Source organism: Camelus bactrianus, chromosome 4, assembly GCF_048773025.1.
Source record: "Camelus bactrianus isolate YW-2024 breed Bactrian camel chromosome 4, ASM4877302v1, whole genome shotgun sequence".
Lineage (NCBI taxonomy): Eukaryota > Metazoa > Chordata > Mammalia > Artiodactyla > Camelidae > Camelus > Camelus bactrianus.
In genome coordinates, this window is record NC_133542.1 from 69,629,820 (window position 1) to 69,653,310 (window position 23,491).

At 48.1% G+C, this 23,491-nt stretch overlaps 1 protein-coding gene across 9 annotated transcripts in view; it reads left to right on the top strand.

The window, feature by feature from the left end:
* Positions 1-4,497: 4,497 nt before the first annotated feature.
* MVB12B (multivesicular body subunit 12B) overlaps positions 4,498-23,491 on the top strand; it is a 164,542-nt gene continuing 145,548 nt past the window's right edge. For 2 of the 9 annotated variants that reach the window (XR_006725314.2, XR_012506554.1), the window contains exons 1-2: positions 5,951-12,829; positions 17,937-18,059. Coding sequence is in view for 6 of the 9 variants with exons in the window: in XM_074362237.1 (XP_074218338.1) it covers positions 12,713-12,829; positions 17,937-18,059 (240 nt within the window). In the remaining 3 variants the exon portion in view is untranslated. Of the gene's footprint in view, positions 5,376-5,627; positions 5,904-5,945; positions 12,830-17,936; positions 18,060-23,491 lie in introns of those variants that run through there. The other 7 variants (XM_074362235.1, XM_045517526.2, XM_074362237.1 and 4 more) reach the window with 7 other exon arrangements.

Genomic DNA, 23,491 nt, shown 5'->3' on the forward strand with positions numbered 1-23,491 from the left:
AGTGACCCGTTTCTGGCCCTTGGGATTATAGCAGGTCTGCTTGGGAGTTTCTGGGAAAGATTTTGCTCCCTCCCCCTCCCGGCTCCTCTGCCACGAAAGACGAGGCCATGACATCTGAAGCTGTGCCCGTGAGGCAACAAACACGAGTGTAAAAGAAAACCATCCGAGGACCTCAGCAAAGGATGGAAGGACGTAATAAAAGACAAAATATAGACATACAGACGATCTCTAACTTACGATGATTCAACTTACAATTTTTCGACTTCACAATGGTGCAAGAATGATGTGCATTCAGTAGAAACCATACTTCGAATTTTGAATTTTTCTCTTTCCTGGATCAGTGATGGTAGGATACTCTCTGGTGGTGCTGGGCAGAGGCAGTGAGCCACGGCTCCAGTCAACCACGTGATCATGAGGGTGAACCACCAATGCACTTACAACCATTCTGTACCCAGACAACTATCGTGTTTTTCACTTTCAGTATAGTATTCAATAAATTACATGAGTTATTCAGCATTTTATTAAAAATGGGCTTTGTGATGGATGATTTTGCCCAATTGTAGGCTAACATAAGTGTTCTGGGCACTTTAAGGTAGGCTGGGCTAAGCTATGATGTTCAGTGATATATTAAATGTATTTTCAACTTATGATATTTTCAATTTATGATGGATTTATTGGTATATAACCGCATTATAAGCTGAGAAAGATCTGTAGATATGCTAAAATTGAAGATGCAAGCCTCTCCCCAGATATAGCCACTGATAAACTGTTAATTTTGGTATACATTTTTGTATGCATATATTAATACATATAAATAATCACAAATATATATAAAATTAATGGTCCCATAGAATAAATGCATTCTTTTCTATAACCTGCTTTTTTTACTTAATAAATTACCATGGTATATTTCTATGTTGTACAGCTTTTTTTTTAACGACTTAATCTTCTATTGTTAGACATTTAGGATGTATCCAGTATTGTTTCATTATAAGCAATGCCGAAATAATTATCCTTGAACATACATCTGTGTGCACTTGCCTGATTGTTTACTCTGGATAATTATCAGACATGGACAAAGCGTATGCACGTATTAAATGTTGCCACATCCATCTATTAAGCAAATGTTTATTGAGGGGCTAGTATGTGTGGCACATATATACTTGATGAACAGACACCTTGGTGGAGCTTTTAGTCTGGTGAGGAGACTGACAGTTGAATAAGTAAACAAATAGTAAATCGTTACAAATTGTGATGAGTGATAAGCAGGAAGTGAACTGATACTGGATGAAAACTCTGAGCATCTGCTTAAATAGATCAGTGAAGGCCTCCAAGGAGGTGACATTTAAGCACAGAGTTAAGGATGAGAAAGGCCCAGGCCCTGTAAAGATGGAGAGGTGTGCTTTAGATGAAATCCCTCAGGGAAGAAAGGGCTTTGATTAAGAATCTAAAAGAAGACAAGTGTGGCTGGAACAACCGAGAAGAGGATGGAGGTGCAGGCAAGGTCTAGACAACACGAGATCTTCTGAGTCATGCTGGAGCATTTGAATTTTATTTTATTTTATGGAGAGTCATTGGAGAGCTTTAAGCAAGGGAATGACTTGCTGCATTTTATCATTATTATTACTTAGTGATCACTCTAGATGCTCTTTTCCATTGTTTGGATGGAGGCCAAGCCAGGAGATCAGTAAGGAAGTTACTGTAGTGGTCTAGGCAAGACCATATGATTTGGAGTAGGATATTGGTAGATACAAATAGATCAGTGGATAGAAACAAAGCATTTATAAACAGAAGCTTATATTAGTGGCCTGCAATTATTTACTGAAGTTTTACATTATATATTAATATGTTAGAGCAATATTATTACTGCTCTAACAGATATCATAATATAATATAAAACTTTACATTTTATATATTCATTATTACTAAGAATGTTCTTGTAATAATAATTTAATATAATATTATTCAGTTTAAAAAATTTCCTGGATATTTCCCCTTATTTCTTTATTTATTTCCTGTATAAGTTTTAAAATAATTTTGTCATGTTCCATTGCACACCAGCCCCAAATCATATTGGTTCTTTGATTTGGATTCCACTAAATATAGAAATTGAGTTGGGGAGATATGACATCTTTGCAATAATGAGATTTCCTGCCCAGGGATTTGTTATGTTTTTCCTTTAACCAAGGACTTATTTTTTATGTCCTTCAGGAAGGTTTTATAGTTTTATTCTAAGGGCCTTGCCATTTCTTGTCAAGCTTATGCCTGGGTGTTTTATAGTATTCACTGCTAATGGAATATAATCTTTTAAAAAAGGTTATACTTTCTAAATGGAAATCACAGGTATTTAATGTTGTATTTAGGGGATCCTATAAGTAGTACCTCTCTTCCTTTTCTGAATTTGGAGGAAACTGAGGCATAGGTACAGAAAAGAGACATAGGAGATTAAAATGCTACCTTCATTACAGATAAAGTTGACTGGAAAATGTAGCTTTTGATCTCTAGCCAAATGGATTTGCTGTATTTCTCCCTGAATTGGATAGATTTACCTGTCTAGAAGCAGGCAGTGCTGGACAGTAGTATCTCTCTGCCCCAGAAACAGGTCCGCTTACCACATAGTGGAGAGCACGTGAAAATATTTGCTATCTACAGTCAGCCAAAGCCCAAAAGAGAACTCAGAAGCATCTATTCATGTTCAATTCTTTCTCCCAAACTCACTAATCAGAAAAGTCATTCATTATCCCCTGGTGTGTAGAGACGCCACAAGTCTTTTTCTTTTTTTCTCCATTTTTTTTTTTTAAGAATAGTTCAAATCATCCCCTTTTTTTCTTTTTAGTAGAGGTACTGGGGATTGAACCCAGGACCTTGTGCATGCTAAGCATGTGCCCTACCACTGAGCTATGCCCACCCCTGCCACAGGTCTTTTTCTAATAGAAGCCTTCTCCCTTAACATTTAGGAAAGCCATTGGTTTTGGTTTTTATCTTATAACTAGCTACTTTGCTCTCTAAGATTTTTAGTTGATTCCCTTCAATTTTTATTTTTAGGTATGCATTTACATCATGAACAAATAATGACAATTTTGGCTCTTCCTTTCCATTATTTGTATTTCTTATTTATTTTTCTTATCTTATTGCATTGGCTTTAGTTTGTAGCAATTATAGCAGGCAAATTTTTGTTTTGTTTCTGACTTAAATGAGAATAACTTTAGTATTTCACCATTAAATATATTCGCTCATGGCGTCTGATAAATAAACTTGGTCATGTTAAAAAGTTTAAATTTTCTTCCTAGTTTAAGAGTGCTTTAGAAAATTACAAGTAACTGGTGTTGAGTTTATCAAATATTTTTAAAGTGTCTTTCTTGTTGATAATATCCTGTGATTTATTTTTCTTTAAGAATGCAGTGAATTTAGACTCCTTAATGTTGAATCATCCTTGCACTTTTGGAATAAATCATGCTTGATCATGGTGAATTTTGACTTGTTCTACAGCAAGTTAGATTTGAATTGCTAAAATTTTATTTAGTAGTTTTGCAACTACTATATACTTAAGTGGATTGGTCTATAAGAGCAGTGATTGACATATTAGAGATTAATTGGTGACCTTTGAAAAGGTGATCCTGGCTCAGATGAGTTTGGGAAATGACAGATTAATCAGGTTTCTTTACTCTTGGACTTCACAGAGACCTTAATATACTAATACTGTGAGTCTCCAAAATGTAGACTCTAAATGACATGCAGCACTTTCTCAAGTTATTTGACTGCAGAACCTCCTTTTTAAAAACACATTATTAAATTCTCTGGGGACTAGTATTCTGTAACTGATCTGTAATTCTCCTTTTTGGTGTTATCTCTGTCAGATTTTGGTATCAGAGTTATGCTAAACTTGGGAAGTGAAATGGAAAACGTTTACCCCCGCTGTATAACAGTTTAAATAACATAGGGATTATCTATGCCTTAATAGTTTGATAGAACTTGCCTGTAAAACCATCTGAACCAGTGGCATTTCTCAGTGATGCGGATGCTTGGAATGCACACACTGGCAAGGTTTCCCAATAGGACATTTTCCCCAACAGCCCGTTCCTCCTGGTGTCCTTTTCTTTAGGGTCAGACAGCTATTTTAGAAAAGCGGGAAGGTGTGAAAATTACAGTTGATGCTGATCACTTCTGCACGGTCCTCAGCTCTAAACGCTCCAGACTCCTGAGGAGAGTTCTTTGAAAGAGCATGCTGTCCTCTGCCTGGGGGTGCCTTGCTGGGGCTATGTAGGCATTTTTGGTTAAGGCAGAGTCGGCTTCCACTTTTCACACTAGCCACTGTAGCTGAGGGTCAAGCTCTGGACCCCTTTGTTAATCCAGCGCCATTTATCCTCTGGCTTGTACCTTTTCGAAAACCAAGTACTGTCGGGCAGCACTTCTGCTTCAGCCGCTCCTTGTAGTTGCACCTCCCCGAGGCCAGCCCCGTAGTCTTGGCTCTAGGCGTCTGTGGGTGGATCATTTGGCCAGCATAATGGGGAGGCAGAGAACTGCTAGGAGATTGGGGTCAGTTTGAGAGGCCTGGTATTAGCCGTGGGGACCTGGGCCTGGCTAAGCTTGTGTTGGGTCAGCTGGGGCAGTAAGGTCTCCTGAATGGAATGAGCTGAGCCAGAGGATTGGCCTAGGGGTAGAGCTGGGTGTCCCTGCTGGAGGCCGTGTGTATGCGTGTGTAATGGTTATCCCAGGCTCTAAGAGGCCGGGGGCTTCCAGGGATCTAAGGCTGTGCAGAAGGACTGGTTTAGGATACAGTGAGGCCTAGGAGAGCTGAGGGGGCTGCGGGTCCCTGGAAGAGACCAACTTGGGGGAGGGGGTAATTGGGGCCCAGGCTCCAAGAGGCCTGGGGCTCCCGGGCGTCTGGGCTGGGCTGGGGGCCGCCTGCGGGCTCAGTGAGGCCGGGTCGGCGCTCTGCCCAGCACTAACGGGCCGGGCTGTGGGGGAGGCCGGGGGAAGGCGGGGTGCTGGCCGGGGCGGCGGCGCGGGCTCCGGACACGAGGGATCCCGCTCCCTCCTCCCGCCCGAGCCTGCCTCGGGCGCCCGGCGCCTCCCCCGGAGCCAGCGCCAGAGCCGGGAGGCCGGGAGCCCGGCCCGCCGCCGCGGCCCGCGGAGGGAGCGGCTGCTGCCGTTGTCGCCGCCGCCGCCAGGCCGCGCCCCGCCCCTGCCGCCGCCGCCGCCGCCGCTCCCCGGTGAGGCTCGCGCTCGAGCTGCGGCGCCGGCCCCGCCGCCTGGGCCCCGGGCCCGGCCCCTTCCGCGCCGCCCGGGCGATGAGAAGCTGCTTCTGCGTGAGACGGAGCCGGGATCCGCCGCCGCCGCAGCCGCCGCCGCCGCCGCCGCCCCAGCGGGGAACAGTTAAGTGAGGCCGGGCGGGCCGGGCGCCGCGGAGGCTCGGCCGAGCCGGCCCTGCTGCCCCGGCGGGCGGGCGGGCGGGCGCGGGCCCCGGGCCGAGGGGCGGGAGGGCGGGCGGAGCCGGGCCGCGCCGGGCCGCGCCGAGGCCTGCGGGCTCCGTGCCCGGCCTGCCGCAGGGACAGGCCCGGCGGCCTCCGCCCGGCCCTGCGCGCGCCGCGGCTTCGCGTCCCTGGCTTGGCTTTGCGGCTGCAGGCGGGAGGGAGCTCGGGGACCGCGTGGAAGCATTGGCCCCCGGGCTGGGGCAGGTGAGGGCCCGTGAGAGGTGAGGCGCCCCACCTGTGCGGAGGCGCGGCGGCCACCTGCACAGACTGGGGCAGTCGTTCCACTGGCCCGACCCTAGGGGTCCAGCTCCCTGAGGTCACGTGGGTGCCGGCCAGATTGCACCTGAGCCTCAGGCCTGATCTGGGGTGCCGCCTCATCTGTGACCTGGGCGTAGCAGAGAGGATACCCAAACTCCAAGGCACCTGGCTGTAAGTTGAGGTGCCCGGCCTGGGCACCCAAGACCCTGAGTACCCATCCTCAAACGGTGGTGAGCATGTCAGTGAGCACCCCACGGGGACCTCGGCGCCAGTGAGGCTGAGGGGCAGGGTCGCCTTGAAGAAGCAGACCCATGAGCATCTTTGTCCTCTTTGTTACCAACACACAACTCTTTCTAAATCCTCAGCCTTTTTGATCATTAAAAATATGACTCTTCTGTTCCCTGTCCCTCAGCAGCCTCTTCAGCAAAGCACAGAGGAAGGGCACCGGAGGGCAAAAGGCAAAGGGCCATTGCCCCTTATCTGCTCCCTGCCCCCACCCACGAGCCAGCCCCCACTCAGATTTCTGCCACAAAGACAACAGGCCACAGTCTCTTTAGGGGCCTTTGTCTCTGGTGGTTCCTTCTCAGTATAATCTCATTGTACATTTCTCGACAGCTGGCTGGATCTCATCTGGTTTTAACAGGGCAAGAAAATCTTATCAGCTGCACCAGGAAAGCCCTAGAAAAGTTAGGAGATAAGCTCTGTGGAACCCTAGACTAACTCACTCAGTGTGCTCAGAAGGTTAGTTACAGGAGACAGGTGACAGCTTTCTTGCTCATGGGAAATTGAGCCGGGTATTTCAAGATACTGTGCCATGCATAGAATATTTAAATGGGGCCTCCGAGAGATGAGGCCTTTTCTGGGACCTGGGCACCAAGACCCATGTGAAGTAGTTGACATAGCAATTACTGGTTCATTTGAGCCCAGAATCATCTCTAATCCACATTTTTCATTCCTTCCTTCTGGCTTTTAGGCCACACTCCTGATTGGCGCTGAAGGCATTTTTCCTGCCCTGCCTCCCTCCTGCTGCTGGGCTTTCCCCACTTCTAGCTGGAACAGTGCACCATGATTAAATGCAAGGGCTTTAGAATTAGACTTCTGCTTCACCTTCGGCTTTCCTACTGTGTGTTCTTGGGCAAATTAATGAACTTTTCTGAACCTCAGTTTCCTCATCTGTAGAGTGATGCTAATGTTAATAATCTATCTCATAGGATTATGGTGAGAAATAAATGAAATATTACTCAGCTCCATGCTGGCCACAGGGCAAGTGGTCAATAAAAATTAGTGGTTATTATTAAGGGCTTCTTAGCTGATTAATTGGAAAAGTAGCTTCTCTCTTTTTTTTTTTTTTAGAGTGTCTTTCTGTTTGTGGTTATTAAGTTCCTCTTAGGGCCACCAGGAAGGAATGGTAGAGTAGAAAGCACACTAGGCTTGGAATTTGAAAGCTCAGTTTAACCTCCTGGAACCCAGGTGACCCTAACAAGTCATGGAATCTCACAGATCCTTTCTGAACCCCCATTTCCTTATTTGTAAAAGTGGCCTAAGGATAAAACCCACCCCTAAGGCTGAATGAGCTAATCTGTGTGAATGTGTGTGACGCTATGGAGGGCATGGGCGGTCCTCACTAAATTTAAGTGGGAATCTAGTGGCAGACTCCAGTCTTGTGGGTCTGCTATTTTAACAATTTCTTGTAGGGGAGGGGCTATAAGAAAAACAGCATATGAATACCTTGCTTTTGTACATGTGACAAAACCATACAACCATGTGAACACATTGCTGGATCCCCTCTCAGGGCCTTGGAAGGTTAATCTCTAGACATTTCATGGCAGATTTGCTTCTGGCGCTTCAAAATCCTAGTGTCCCTCTGCCTTAGCAGGTTGGAAGTGCTCCATGCTTCATGCTCAAAGAGCAGCATCCTTTCCACACTGGAAAGTAATGATGGTGTTGGAGTCAAGCATGGGAAATGTCAAAGGTGCTATTATGATGATGAAGATAACAAATGACTACGTGGCTGGATGTGGTGGGCCGAGAACACTGCGTTTAGTTGGCTGCGGTTGAGTGAGCAGTCTCGTTTGCTGGTTGGGTTGTGGGGGCAGAGGCCTGGGTTCCTTGAATGAGCTGCCTCTCCCCAGGCTGCTCTTTCTGTCTGCAGCCCTCCCTGGCCCGCGTTTCCCTGGCCCCACTGGCTCTCCTTGGCCTCCTGCTCGCTGGGCCGCCCTTGGGAGTTGTGGTTTCCCCGCCTTGTCTGTACTGTTTGCATGGGGCTTGCCGGCATCAGATCCCTTCTCCCCAGCTGCTTGGGAGGCAGAGCCACCGCAGGGTGTGCTTGACATTACCTCCTTGTTGGGGACATCCTGTGAGCATGTGTGGGTTTACTTGACACACTTCTGGCGAGTTGCAGAGCTTGTCCAGGCTGAAATGTGAGAGGCCATGGGGTCACATAGTTGAGCTTCGTAGCTCACACTCCCCTGAAGACCGGAGGGCCACCTTGCTGGGCCTGTGGCTAAAATCAACACAGGATCGTTCTACACACACTTTTTTTTTTTTTTTTTAGATACTGATCAGCACAGCAAAATGTTCAGAAGACTATCATTTGATCCTTTAGGAGAGAGAAATAAATGAATTCTTTATGAGCTAAATATCCCTAGGATGTTTATTAAAATGCAGAACCCAGGGCCTCCTACCCAGACCTTAAATCAGAATATCTGGGGAAGGGACCCCAGAATCTGCATGTTTAACAAGAATCTTGGGTTGTACTTATGTGTACTGAAATTTAAGAACCACAATTGTATATGCTTTTTTAAAAAATTGTAAAATACACATAATGTAAAATTTACCACCTTAATCATTTTTAAGTGTCAGTAGCATTAAGTACATTCACGTTATTGTGTGGCTAATTTCTGGAACTTTTTCATTGTGCAAAACTGAAACTGTACAGTTGACCTTTGAACTACATGGGTATGAACTGTGCAGGTCCACTTATACGTGGATTGTTTTCAATAATAATCGTACTCCAGTACTACACCATCATGGTTGGTTGAATCCCCAGATGTGGAGCCACAGATGCAGAGGAACCTTGTATTTGGAGGGCCACCTATAAGGTATACTGAGATTTTCGACTGCTCGGAGGGTTGGCACTCCTAATTCCCGTGTTGTTCAAGGGTCAACTGTACTCATTAAACAACTCCCATTCCCCCCTCCCCCAGGCTCTAGCAACTACCATTCTACTTTCTATGAATTTGAGTACTCTAAGTACCTCATATAAATGGAATCATATAGTATTTGGCTTTTTATGACTGCCTTATTTCACTTAGCATAATGTCCTCTAGGGTCATCCGCAAAGTAGCATGTGTCGGAATTTCCTTCCTTTTTAAGGCTGTATAATACTCCATTGTATGGATATACCACACTCTGCTTACCCAGTCATTTGTCTGTGGACACCTGGGTTGCTTCCACCTTCTGGCTGTCATGAATAATGCTGCTGTGAACATGTATGTACAAATATCTCTTCCAGACCCTGTTCTCAGTTCTTTTGGGTATATATCCAGAAATGGAATTGCCAGGTCATATAGTAATTCTATTTTTAATTTTTTGAGGAATCACCATACTGTTTTCCATAGTGGTTACATTTCCATTTCTACCAACAGTGCACCAGGTTTCCAATTTTTCTACATCTTCGCCAACACTTAGTTTCTGGTTTTTAGGTTGGTAGTGGCCATCCTAATGTGTATGAGATGATTATTGTGGTTTTGGTTTACATTCCCCTAATGAGTAATGACGTTGAGCATCTTTTCGTATGCTTGTTGGCCATTTGTATGTCACTTTTGGAGAAATGTCTTTTCAAGTCTTTTCCCCATTTTTGGGTTTTTTTTTTTCATTCAGTTATTTGCTGTTTGTTGTTGCTGAGTTGTAGGAGTTCTTTACAGATTTGGATTTTAACCCCCTTATCAGATACATGATTTGCAAATATTTTCTCCCATCTTTTAGTTATCTTTTTCACTCTGTTGATAGTATCTTTTGATGCAAGTTCTACAAGTTCTTTATATATACATTAAAGCTCTGTAAAGAAAATATTATTATCCATTATTCCAACTTTATAGGAGTGGTAACTCAGGCCCATTTCAGTTGACTTGCCTGGGGTCACACACCTGCATCAGAGCTGCAACTCAAGTCCAAAGCCTGCACCCTTGCCATTCCTCTGCCTTATCTCCCATTTTCCCTCTGAGCTAGTAACATGAAGAGGCCCCGTGGGGTCTGCAGGAAGTGGCATTGGTTTGAGAAGCATTCAGTTATAGAAGAGGAAATATAGACCAAAGATTTGGAAATCGCTTCCTTCCAACCACTGGGTTGCTCCTTCCTGTAGATCCACATCATTACTTAGACTTTGGAAGCAGCAGAGAAGTGCAGACAGGTTTTTAACGGTTTTATCTGTTTGTCTGATTAAGCATTTCATAAGCTTGTTTCAGAGCCCATGTGCTGCTCACAGTTCCCAGACAGTCCAGGCTTGTTCACGCTACCGTTGGTGGCGTGTCTTCTGCCTGCAGTACTTTCAGTAGTCCGCACGCCTCATCTTTCAGGGGGACCAGCTCTATGGCAGCCCTTCTCTCATGTCTCCCTGACTCCCTTCCTTTCAGGACATTTCCTCCAGCCTGTGAGCCCCACAGCGGGTGGCCATGTCCTGTTCGTCGCTGTGTCACCCAGCACAGGGCACCGCGCCTGGGCTGTGCATCATCTAGTCTCCGCCCCAGCCCAGAGCAGTTAGATCAGAACCTGGGGTTGGGATGGGCAGCTGTAATTTTCCCAAACGCCACAGAGGAGTCTTCTTTGCAGCCAGCCTGGAGACCCACTGGTTCCTGCCGGGCCCCTATCCAGTCTGCTTGAGCTGAGTCACACCCACTTCTGGAGATGCGTGGAGTGCTGCGGTCCCACCTCCCTTCCTCGGCAGGTGGCCCATCCCTGGAATTGTGGGGCATCAGTGATCCCAGCATGGCACTCTCACTGGAAGGGGCCCGACAGGTCTGCTCTCAGCATTGCCCCTGCTGCTTTACGTGCCCTCCTTAACGCAATGAAACATGACTGATTGTGAGAGGAGGACAGGACTTCATTCAGCCATCCTTCCTTCCACCCATCCATCTCTCTGTAATCTATCTGTTGAGTACTCACTGTGGGCTAGGCACTGTGGTGGACATAACACCTTGGACCAACTTATGTTCTGCTTGGGAAAGTGTGCTAACCTTCTGAGAGGCAAGACTGTGTTTGTGTAGGTGTGTGTGTGCACGTGTGTGTGTGTGTGTGTGCACATGTGTGTGCTGAGGCCAGGTCCTTGAACACATCAGGATTCTTAGTGACAGCACCTGTCTGGCTGGGCAGTGGGGAAGGTTTGGGGTGAATGGGAGATGTGACCCAGGTTTTGAAGGGTAGGGTGGGTACCATAGAGGAGGAACTGGGTGCTCTTGGAAAACCTGTGCTGGGGAGGGAAAGATGGGAGGACTTATTCTGAGGCTGTTCTCTATGGATGATGAGCTTCAGGTTCCTTCTCTTCACTCATCAAACATCTAATGAGTTCCTACTACCTTGTACTCAGAGTTTGGACTGTGGACCAGCTGTTTCAGCATCACCTGGATCTTGTTAGAAATGCAGGTTTTCAGGCCCCACCCTCGACCTACTGAAGCAGTATCTCTGGGAGTGGGTTTAAGAATCTCTGTTTTAACAAATTCTCCAGGTGACTCATGCATGCTAGAGTTCAAGAACGCCTCCTCCAGAATGTTGGGGTTTCCCCCTCCATCATTGCTCCATGCTCAGCACAGGTCTCTCCGTAACCATCTGTGGGCTGACTGTTATGTACCGGTCCTGTTAGGTACTGGAATGTGAGAGATGCCTCAGGGGGAGGATGGCAGTGTCAGCCAGGTTTGAGGTATTAACAGGACATGTGGGTGACATTAGCCAGCAGGGCACTAGATACACACGTGTCTCAGGAGAAAAGTCCAGGCCATGGAGGGACACTGGAAGTCATAAGCAAACAGGTAGAATGACTATATGACCAAACATATGAAAAGAAACTCTCGAGACCCATGTGAAAGTCAGGGGGGCAGGCGGTGATGGGGCGTGTCTGCTAACATGAAGCAAGTGCTCCGATGATTCTGGCCTGGGAGCCCATTTGCCCAGCGTTGAGGTGACCTGTTAGCACTTTCACTCTTCAGACACTGGCTATCAGGCCAAGATTGTGACTCATTTTATGTCACTGAACATCAAGAGAACATTGCTCTTGGGGCCTCCTGCGACGGTTTCATTTGTAGGGCATCTGCGTTCTGTTTGGGTCCCCTTTCTTCCTTCTCTCCAGGGGACAATATGGCACTAAGATCTGAAGGGAGTGGGTGGAGACAACCTTCCTTTGTAGTAATTGTGAGCAAGGTGGGGTAGGACTCACAGTGTACTGGAGAAAAGCCCCTCCTCCCCAGCACCAAGTTCCCTGGTTTTGCAGAGTTGGGCCTGTAGGGGCAGGCCTTGGCCACAGCAGTGCTGTAAAACTTGATCCGGATTTATTTTTGGAGAATGAATTCTGGGATCTAGCATTGCACTGTTTGGGCCACAACAGTCCAAACCCCAGGCCTGCCTCACATGGTTTATGGAAAATCTGTTTGGTAATCAAATGGTTAATATCAGTCTGAGCATAGGTCTGATGGAGTGGGTGCATTTATACACCAGATTCTCCTATTAGAAGTGATAGACCTTCACTGGAAAAAAGGAAGTGCTCACCATTGTTAGTTCCCTAGCTGGAACATTCTTTGTGATCTAGGAGAGCTTAGGAAAATATTTGCTTTAGTTCCCCAATATCTTAGCAGCTGTCCCAGCAGCCTTGGCCTGTTGCCACTAGATTCCACTCAACAGGGTTTGTCAGAATGATTTGGTTTCTGACTGGTCACTAGATAAGTGTTCTAGACCGAAGTACTGGAGGCCCCAGGATGCTCTCCTGAGGTTCCATGGTGGACACCTCTCAGCCCGTGTACACTGTCCCCTCTGGGTGGCCCCAAGAGCCAACTGGCCATTTGCCTGGGTGCTGCATGGGCCCTGGCCTCTGCTTGCAGTCTCCTGAGAAGGTAAGTCTCTGCACCTGTGTGTTTGTGTGTTGTGGGTGCATTGTTGAAGCCAGGCCACTGGCTCCCTCCCCTGTCCTTCTTTCTCCTGCTTAAGATTTGTTAGCAGAATGTTGTCAGTAATCATGGGCCAACAGAGGAGGGCGAGGGTTCCTGCATCCCTTGCTGCCCCTGGCAAACAGGCAGAGAGCTGCCCCATGAGGCCAGAGCAGCAGCTTTGCTGGGGGCCAGACACTTCCAGTGGAGGCCCTGCTTTCCAGTTGTTTCCCACAGTGAGCGAAATACTTACCCACTGCTCTTCCCCAGACTGCGAGCTGGTTCACGTGGGCAGACAGTTTGTCTTTTGTGCCCTTGACTTTGGATTTCCAGACAGTCCTATCACTACTTCATCCTTCTGTAGGGACTTAATTAACCCACTGGTTTTGTCATTCCACTTACAGTAGCCTAATTTAACCTGCCCCCTCAACACTTTGAAATTACTCTCTCCAGTTGTGTGCAAGTCACGCCTTCAGCCCTGGTGGGCAGCACTTCTGAGCTGGCCTTCCTCACAGGGAGGCCACTCCAGGTCCCCGCTGTGCCTCCTTTGAAGGCAGCACCCCCTCCCCCTGCCTCCCCACAGTTGTCCCCCCCCGCAAAGCACTTTAAACTTCTCAGCCTGCACCCATCCTGCCGCTGGAAAGGCCTCGGTGGAGAGAGGTCTGAGCTCTGTTAGTTGGGTTTTGATTTCAGTACAGGAGTTGATAAAAAGAGATAAACCCCAGGCTCACAGGGCCGGGGAAATTAAACAGAGATGATATCAAAGTTCCCCTGAGTTTTCAACTGTGATACAGTAGCTTAGTTTTCTCCCAGACTGGGGCCGGGAGGCACGCCTTTGATTCTGAAACAATGTTCAGCATCAGTTAAGCCCAGCACCACTGACTTTTAGGGATTAAGCACACTGTTGTAGTAATTCTTTGATCAGCTACAAGGGAGCAGTGTGCTGTCTGTATGAAAGGGCTTTATAGTTAAAGTTCATTTCTCTGTGAACCTAGGATGACAGCATTGGCGAGGTGCTGCAGTGCTGGAAGCTGGGGCCTCCCCCAGGCGTCGTTTGCAGCATTGCAGGCACACGCTGGAAGGTTTTCTCTTACCCAGCGTTGGATAGAACTCATTGAGCATGACACACCTCATCCTAACTGACCCCATCTAGTCCCAGTATGTCACACACACACACACACACACACACACACACACACACACACAGCCCTGTGTCGGGGCAAACATAGGCACAGCTGCCCAGAGCGAGGCTATGTAGCCCCCAGCCTTGGAAATGATCTGAATGAGGAGACTGGCTGCACACTCGGGGTACAGGCTGGGATGGGGATTGGGACCAGATGAGATTTAATTAAGAGGACTAGCTCAAGGTCAATGTTGCCACTGCACTCTCCCTGAGCCCCAGAGCAGACGTGACACCCGGGTGCTGCTACCATCTTCTTTCTTACCTGGCATCTACTGGGAACTGATTTAGCGGCAGGTTGGGTCAATCCTATGGTTTTCAGAAAACTCAATATCCATTCTTGTTATCTAAAATATTGGGTCAATGTTTGGCTTTTCCTGTGGAGACCCTCCTTGCAGCCACAGCTGGGATAGTAGAAGTTTCCCCAAATTGCCTCCCCTCTTCACTCCTGGTTGGCTCTGTGACTTCCAGTTGGTAATGGAGCCCTGTGTACCGTTGATCGTGCTCACACCGGGCTATACATCAACCTATTCCCTCCTGTGCAGGACTCGGATCTCCCTCATTAGGCCTAAATTTACCTCCATCCTACACAAACATGGCTTTAGCTCATTTTTATTGTTGTAAATTATTTATGAGGGAAATGTTGAATCTTGAAACTGAGGTGTGAGGAAAATTAATCCCATGTTACTTCTGTCTTTTTGTACTTTTCTCCCCCTTGCTTCCCTTATTGGGCTACAGCTAGACAAAGAGGAGTTTTGGCATTTTAAAATATAGTTGATGTTGAAACTGCTTTCTCTATCAGATACTGAATGGGAAGGTGGTCTCTGTTCAGTGTTATGGAAAGCAGACCAGACTGAGGAGGGAGGGCTAGAGGTGCGGATCAGCTCTGCTGTCTGCTGGCTCGTTTTGTCTGAGAACTCTGGGCCTCTGTTTTCTCTCCTGTAAAACAGGAATAATACACCTCAGCCACCTCCGAGGTTTGCTGTGAGCATCACTTGAGAAGGAGCCAGAGAAAGCTTTTTGAGAATTGCAGGGTACTGTTCAGATGCGGGGAGGTGTTAATGGGTTCTGTGTGCATCTAGGATTTGGAGATGGAGGTGGGTGCCGGACGAGGAATTGGGAGGAATTGCAAAGGATGAAACCAGTCGTTCCAAGTAGGCCTTAGCATTTTCTGCTTTAGCCCAGCATCGCCTCTTGCCAGATAGGTTAATGTTGGTCTTAATCACCCAGCTCCCCCGCTCCCCTCCCCGGGCAAGTTTGCTCTGCAGACCCGCATTAATGGCCTCTTCTCCCCCTCGCAGAGGCCTGGCCTGTGACCCTGGGCGGCCACGTACTCAGTGGTGCCATCCCTTCTGGCTCGAGGCTCCACACCGCCCGGGAAACGTGGAGTGCTAGTTAATAAACGGCCTTTTGTTAGGAAGGTCAATTGAAGTGACGGTAGAGACGCTGTTAAAAGTAATTTGCAGTCAGAAAATATGTAATTCAGGGCAGGCCGCTTTGAGTGATTGCCTTTGCCATGGATATCTTGGGCGTCTCTCATTAAAAGCTTCCTTTGCTGGTGGTGGTGCTTCCTCCGCCGAGCCGCCGCGGCCCCGCGCAGCGAGGAGTCATTTGTCTGCATTTCACAAAGGCTGCTTGATCCCCAGGGTACCGCCACGGCGGGGGTGGGGGGGTGAGAAAGAAGGAGGCGCGCATCCGAGATGCTCGGTGCTCATGCTCCGCCCTCTCGCCCGCCGCATCCTCGCAGCCCGCAGGCCGGCCGCGACCGGGCACGCGGAGCCGGGCTGCCGGCCCCGGCTCCTTTGTCTGCCCGGCTGGCGGCCGCGCGCAGCCATCTTGGGCCCCGCTGCGGGGCTGCCCCCGGTGCATTGTGGGAGCCTCGGCCCCTCCGTGAGCGCGGGTTCAGCTGCCCGCACTTGATGGCGCGGAGGAGGGCGGCTGTCATCACAGCCTCGCGGAGAAGACTGTGGCCCGAGGACGTGACTCTCTCAGCAAATAAAATATTTATTTATTCCCATGCTCACTTCCGCTCTCTTATCTCTCTGATAGTAGAGGCAGTACTATCTTAATAATGAAAAAAAAAAACCTTACCTCTCCATGTTCTTTATTAAATTCACAGCATGATATTTTAGCACTGGAAGAATTCGTACATTCTGTTAATGAGTTGTTAATTGCGAAGCATTTTGGTAACCAACAGCAGGTACCACTGTTTTGCAAACTGCAGCAGTGCTTTTATTTCCATGTTACCAATAATACGGGATTTTTCCCAGTGAAGTACTTTTTGGTCAGTGTTTGATTTGGACTGGGCTGCTGCAGATATTTAATTCTAAGCCTTCCTTATTGGGGACATGCATGCATATTCATTCCATAAATACTTACTTAGCGCCTACTGTGCGCAGGAAGCACTGAGTTCTGTGTGTTACACAGATAAAGCTGCCTGGTAAATGAAATTTGAAAATATAGAACGATGTGATGATGCAGCGTGGTGCCCTGTCCCCCTTCCCTGGGCTTTGAGAAGCTTATTTTCAGGAGAATTCAGTAAAGGGTAACTTAGTTTGGCTTTTGTCATAAACAGAAGCTGAGAGTGTACTGCTGCCAGGCGCTTCCTAGCCTTGATCCGAGACTTGGCTCCGCTGCGCTGACAAGTCTGTTTCCGGAGCCTTTCGTGGGTTCCCAGGGACGCTGATTACATGGTGACTTGCATGCAGCATTCTGGTTGTTTCTATTTAGGAGGCTGTAGTCATTTTAAATAGCCCACGCCTTTTCTGATTCTAGGCTGAGAACTGAGAATACTCCTGCCTGCCTGCCTAGTTAGGCAGGGTGTTTGGTTTGCTTTTGAGGCAGTAACCAGCCCTGAGAGAGCTGGCAGACCTACAGCCAGTGGAATTTAATTGCTGCAGAAGGAGGTGGAATTTAACTTGCTCTTTTTCACTCTTGTCCTTTTAAAAGCACTAAAAGTCATTTACATAAGGTGTTACCTTTTTTATTTGCTTTCTAGTGCACTGCCACTCGAGCTGCCCAGGCCCAGTGCTCTCTATATTCTGCTTGTCTCCTCTGGTCAAATCAAGAGGCAGTCAGCAGCAGAATAATAATTCCACTTCCCTCCCTTTCTCCCAAAGTGCCCAACAAGAATTATGGTCATTGTTAGTGTTTAGCTTTGAGTGAGTGCCCACATGACCTGCAGGATTAAACACAACAAAGAGACCCACCAGTCCTCTTGGGAACAGCACCAACCACGTTTCTGGCCTGTTACACTGGACCTTTGTGTTCCAAACCCGCCAGTCTCATCTCCTTTTTGTTGAGCGCCTACTGTGTGCCAGAGACCTCTGCAGGCCCTTTATTTCCATGACTCCCTGAGTTCTCACGGCAGCTCTGTGACTGTCATTATCCTGACCAGTCATCAGCTAGTAAGTCATGGAGCCTGGACTCCGGTGTCGTGCCTGGGCCTCTGTGCCCAGAGCACCTTCTATGTGTTTGCAGAGCTCTGCCTTCTAAACAGTCCACCCTTGGATGTGTAGAGGCTGTGGGTTTGGAAGGCTGCACTTCCACAGGGAGATACTGTGAGCAAGAAAGATGGGAGGTGTTGTTGGATTGAGCCATGTCTGATTTATCCTCAGGGAAGCTGCTGGTATCTGTTCAAAAGTCAGGCAGCTGGATGGGAGAGTGTTCAAAGCTAACTTGGGAACAGCAGGGACTGGAGGTGACTTGAATTCTTAATGTCAGGAAAGGGTCAGGCAAGGCCAGGGCTCCTTGAGCCAGTCCAGGTATATGGAGCTTAGTTCAGGGTATCTACCTCAAGATTCTGGTTCTACCTGTCTGAGACTTTGTACTGGTCACTTTAAATGCTCACTCAGTTTGAATTTTGTGCTTTCTTTTTTTCCTTTTTGGAACCAGGAGCAATCCACCATGCCTGAAGTCAAAGACCTTTCAGAAGCCTTGCCAGAGACATCGATGGACCCCATCACAGGAGTGGGGGTGGTGGCTTCTCGGAACCGAGCCCCGACAGGCTACGATGTAGTAAGTCAAGATTCACTGCTGCAACACGTTTTTATCTTCTGTGTTCAGGACCCTCTGAACGTTGTGTGTAAGACGTGCTTCTTTCCTCCAGGAACTTAACCAGGGAGAGAGAGCATCACAAGTGGGAAGCGTCCTGGTTTGGGAGCAGAAGATGTGGGCCTATCTGGGCTGTTTCCTGGCCTTCTCTGGGTCACTTGACCTCCGTGATGGTTGTTTTCACCTTCTGTGAAATTAAGGGGTTGATTTCCAAAGTCATTTCTAGTTGTGACATTTCATGAAAAGGATCCAAGAGTCTGAAAGACCCTCGGTGGTTGTCATAGGTTGTCTTACATGTATAAATGTCATGAATGTATTGATATGCATTTATATTGCTCCTTACAGTTTACAAAGCAGTTTCCTACCTGTGAACTCACTTGGCTTTCGCAGTTCCCTGGAGGGTGGGAGGGCAAGTTGCTTTATCCCCGCTGTGTTGATCAGGAGAACCGAAGCTCTGAGAAGTGAAGTCACGCAGCCCAGTCCTTGGGAGTGGTGAGTCAGGACCAGACCCTCTCCCACGTCCAGGGCTCTGACACATCACCACAGATTAGCAGAGAACTTGCTTCACTTTTCAGCAGACGCCTGTGGTGATGTTCAGTAGTACCAATGGCTGGAATTGGTTATTTTGTAGTTTCAATAGGTAAATTCCGATTTGGAGGGAGCTTAAAAAGTGCAGAGTAACTCTTAGGAGGGTTAGTTAACAGTGACTGGCCTTATATGTTCTGAGATTCTAAGGCGGTCTTAGTTTCCCTTTCCTCATTTTGTTTATGATGACATCTTATTGTTTCTCATTGAAAATGTACATAGGACTACGTAAGAATAAAAGAATATGAGTCTCATTAGCCAGCACGGAAAACCTGGCACGATGGTAAGATCCGTGTTCGATGTACTAGGGGTGGGAGGGATGCAATGGCCAGTCCAGTAGAAGCCCCAAGGCAGGGTTTCTCGACTGTGGCGCTACTGACATTTGGGGCCAGATGATCAGATAACTGTGGGGAGTGGGGCTGTCCTGCGGCTTCTAGGATGTTTAGCAGTGTCTTGACCTCTTCCTACTAAATGCTGATGGCATCAACCCCCGAGTTGTGACAACCAAAATGTGTCCAGACATTGCCAGATGTCCCCAGGCAAGGGGGGTGGGCAGGCAGAATCAGCCCTCATTGAGAACACTGCAGTGCACACTGGGTCAGCCCACGCGGGTCCCGCGCGAGGAAGGGGAAGCCTGTTAAAATGCCCCACATCACTTTCCCAACTGTTTGAAAGCTTATAAACATTTAAAAAGTGAAAGAATGGGGGAAATCTTTTTTGACAAAGATTTGAGTCTTACCTGCTGCCTGACTTCAAAGTACTGTTTGAATGTATAACTTGCCATAAAATAGAATCATTAGGTATGGCTTTGTGCCATAAAACTCTTGGGGAAGCTAATAAAAATGTTCCTGATTTGAGAAGGCTGAGTGTCTTTTGATGAATTAGAGATGAAGCGGCGAGTCATGAATCAGGGCAGGGGCTGGTGCTCACCGTCCCTGGGAGGACTGGCTCCGGGCTTGCTCCCCTGGGGGGCCTGGGTCTTCTTGCTGTTCCCGCTCGGTGGTCTGTGTCTTTAACATTCTGCTTGTACCTTCGGGGTCATCGTGCATGCTTGGCTGGTGGGCGGCAGATGGCCTTTGATAGTTGGGTTTCCTGAAAGTCTCGGTAAGTCTGACAGGAGCAGAATCTATCCCTATCATTTTCTCCTAACATCTAGCTCAGGGCACAAGAGCGCAGTGTCAAATGAGTAAGATTAATAAGCACATTTCATGATGAGGCTGTACCGTGCATTATCGTGAAAGGTGAGCGGGGCAAGAGGCTCCAGCAGGTCAGCTTGGCAATTACCCAGCCTCTGCTCTCCGAGCCGGAGCGTCCGGGTTCCCCGGAGCCCTCTCTGTCGGGGAGAGAGGCGAGAGTCATCTCTTTGTACTGCCCGCTGGACTGTTCCCAGATAAGCATCTGGTTCCTCAGAGGCCTGACCCTGAGTTCAAGGGGACTTGGGGGTGGGGGGACACGGAGGAGGAGGGGCACTTCCCATTCCTTTTACCCTGAGTTTCACATGAGGTCACCATCCAGGCCGAAGCACAAGGCGTTTTGCGGTGGCCGGGCCACAGAGAGGCCTGACAGAAGCAGTGGTTGAGGAGGCCCTGCGGCAGACCACGGCCAGACCTCTGTGTCTGTCACATGCGCCGTGGGGTTGGTCCCCCCTGCACAGAGTCCGCTCAGTGCCGTGACACGGGCCCGGGAGCCAGGCGCCAGATGGGCTGCTGACCCGGGGGGCACAGCCACTTTACATGAGCGGTTCCCTGTTGCTGCTGGAAGTAAAAAGAGGTCAACTGTTTATTTATAAAAATTTCATTTTATAACTCCTCTGCAGGTCAGGGGAAGCTCCCTAGGCTAGGAGACTGGGGAGTATTTGCTCGACTTCTCAATTTGTTGTCCCTGTCTCTGCAGTCCCCTCTGGAACAGCCTCCCCTTCTGCTCCTCAGCCACACTGTCAGACCTAGGAGTGCTGGTGACGGTTCCCTGCCGTCAGAGGTCGGGTGGGTCTCGGGTGTCCGCAGTCCCTGGCGTGGTGACGCTGGTGTTTGCTGAAGGTCGTACATGCCGTTTTATTATATGTGGATGGTCAGTTTTCCACGATTCGTGATGCCACGGAAGCTCTTCATGCTAAAACACCTCTGCACAGAGTCAACCATTGATTTCCAGGTCACTCGGGGATGTTGCAGTGTCTGAGGGCATCAGGCTGGACATCACTGATGACCATTGTTGGGAGTGTTTCTGTGTATTTCCAGTGAAATACTTCTCCCCTTTTTACCCGCACTCTTTTGCCTTACTCAGTGAGTGTTTACAACTCAGGGACTAAACAGTGTATTTGTGAAGATGACTCTTTCTTTCCAAAAAGGAAATATCTTCCTTTGATAATATACTTCTTGGTCATATACTTTCATATGATAATATACTTTTTTGGCAAAAACAAAAAAGTCAGCAATACAATGAAAGAATAATCAAACACTCCACAGTGTTTTAGTTTTGAAGTGTATTTGTCCAGCCTATTTTTTTGAGTGCCCACTGTGTGCCAGCTAATAACTGGGGATATAGTGGTGTGTGAAACATCTGCCATTTCTGCCTTCATGAAGCTTGCAGTCTAGACCGGGAAAAAGACAAATGATCGCACAAATAAATGTAAAATGAAATTTTGGTAAGTGCTTTGAAGGAAGTCCTAAAAGGCTTATTTTTCAGAGCTGGTTTTCCAGATCTACCCCTTTCTCTTTCTCAATCCCAGACTGTGGCAGCAGGAACCTCCTCCGACTTATTTCTGCAAGTTGCTCCCTTTTTCCATACCCTGAGGCCTGTCCAGTGTCTGATCTCCAGCTTTTTCTGAGCCTTTCCTGGGGCACCACCTGGAGTGTGCTCAGGGTTCTTCAGCTATGGGCCCCTCCCCGGCCACCTCACTGCACTGTTCTTGTTGGTGGCATCTGCGAGGTTGTGCTTGTCTGGGGGTACCTCCCCTGCTCACCTGGCAAGGCTGTACCTTTCCTGGCCAGAGTAGGGATGGACACTCCTTTTCCTTCACTCCCTTGTTCTGTGACCTGCCATGGTTTCCCACCGAACAGCTGAGTCCAGAATTACTTTTCATGAGACTTTTCTGGGGCTCTGAGGATGACAGAAGCAAGAGGGTGAGGCTCAGAGAATATTGCTGCTGAGGTCCAACCCCTTCCCTGCCTGGCCTCTGCCTTGCCTTTGGCTACTTTCAGTCCACCTGCCCCAGAATGGCATTTAGAGCTGCCATATGTAGGGTCCCAGCCAAATTGAGTCTTGGTCTCAGAGAGGCTGGGAGATTTTTTCCCTTTTCTTCACTCCAATCTAAGACCTCCTTCATCCCCTCCCTGGGAAACCCCACCTGACACAAGGGAGTCTTTCTGGCACAGTGACCCTGAAGTGAGAGACCATCCCCTAGTTCAGGGACTGTTTCCGGACGTTCAGGCGGGGGATTCTCAAGCCTCAGTCCTCTGGAACTCCACGCCCCGGGTTCCTGCTGTGGTAGGTCTGGGTGGGGCCCGAGAGTTTGCATTCCAGCCAGTTCCCAGGGGATGCTGATGCGGCTGGTTCAGCGGCTGCACCACTGGGCTCAGTTAAGTCATTCTTAAATGGCCGGTACCTGTGGGCACCACAAGTCTATCTCAGGAAGGGCTGCGCTAGCTTTTCCTCTAGTCTTTCAGCCTCTCCTGATTTAGAGTTCAGACGATCTCAGGGGATGAGTGTGTATGTTTGTGGGTTTTAAAAAATACATATTTTAAAAAAACAAATAGGATGATACTATTTATACTCTTATAACTTAAAAAATATATTGTGGGCCTAGCTCTTAATCTATGTAGATATATCACATCACTTAATAATATATTTTTGTTGTCTGGCTGTACGAAAATTTGGCTAATAATCCTGTCTTGAAGGGCGCTGAGTATGTTTCCATTTTTGTTTCTAATATGATAAACAGCATCCTCGTGTATGTATTTGTGGCGTGGTCACCCTACTAATGCCATGGAACAACTTCATAGGTTGGAATTACTGGGTCAGGATATTCATGTTTTAAACTTGGTAAATGTTGCCAATTGCCTTCTAAAAAGGTGGTGACATTTTGTCATTTTCTGTCCTCACTCAAGTGAGTGTGAGTAAAGTGCATTTTTGCGGGGTTGAATTGGCCAAGTGCCCCCTCCCTCCAGGCTTTGCACCCAAATGCCAGTCACACTGGCACTCGCCACGGTCGGGGGGACCTCTGGGATCCGGGGCCTGGGCCATGTGTTGTTTCAGAGGGAGCGGTGGGTCTTCTCCGCAGGGGGCTTCTCCTCTCTGATGACCGGAGAGAGGACACACGTCCAAATCCTTTAATTCGTCCCCGATGACTTCAGTGTATCTTCGAGTCCCACTTCCTTCTACTCACCTCTCCTCCAGCCTCACTGAACCTCTTACTTTCTCATATTCGGAGTAAGGAGGAACTTTGTACCATAATATCCTTGAATCCACTTTTCCCGCATTTCCAAAATTCCTGTCCTCCCCCCCCCCTTTATGGGTAAAATTTTACTCATTCTTCAGAGCCCAGTTTGAATAGCTCCTTGGTGAGCTTTTCCCGACATTACTCGTTCATTTATTGCCTCAGGCATTTGGCTTCACAGATGTTTATGGACCCCCCACATTGTGCAGGGGTGCTGGGAGGCCCCGGATCCTGGGGGGGGGTTCCCTCAGGTGAAGGTGAGAGATGAGGACGGGCGGGTGGGTGAGGCTGGACCACGGCAGAGTATTGTGATCACATGAAGGTGGTGGCTATTTTTCTGAGAATGGTAGGAGTCACTGCAGGACTGTAAGAAAAAGGT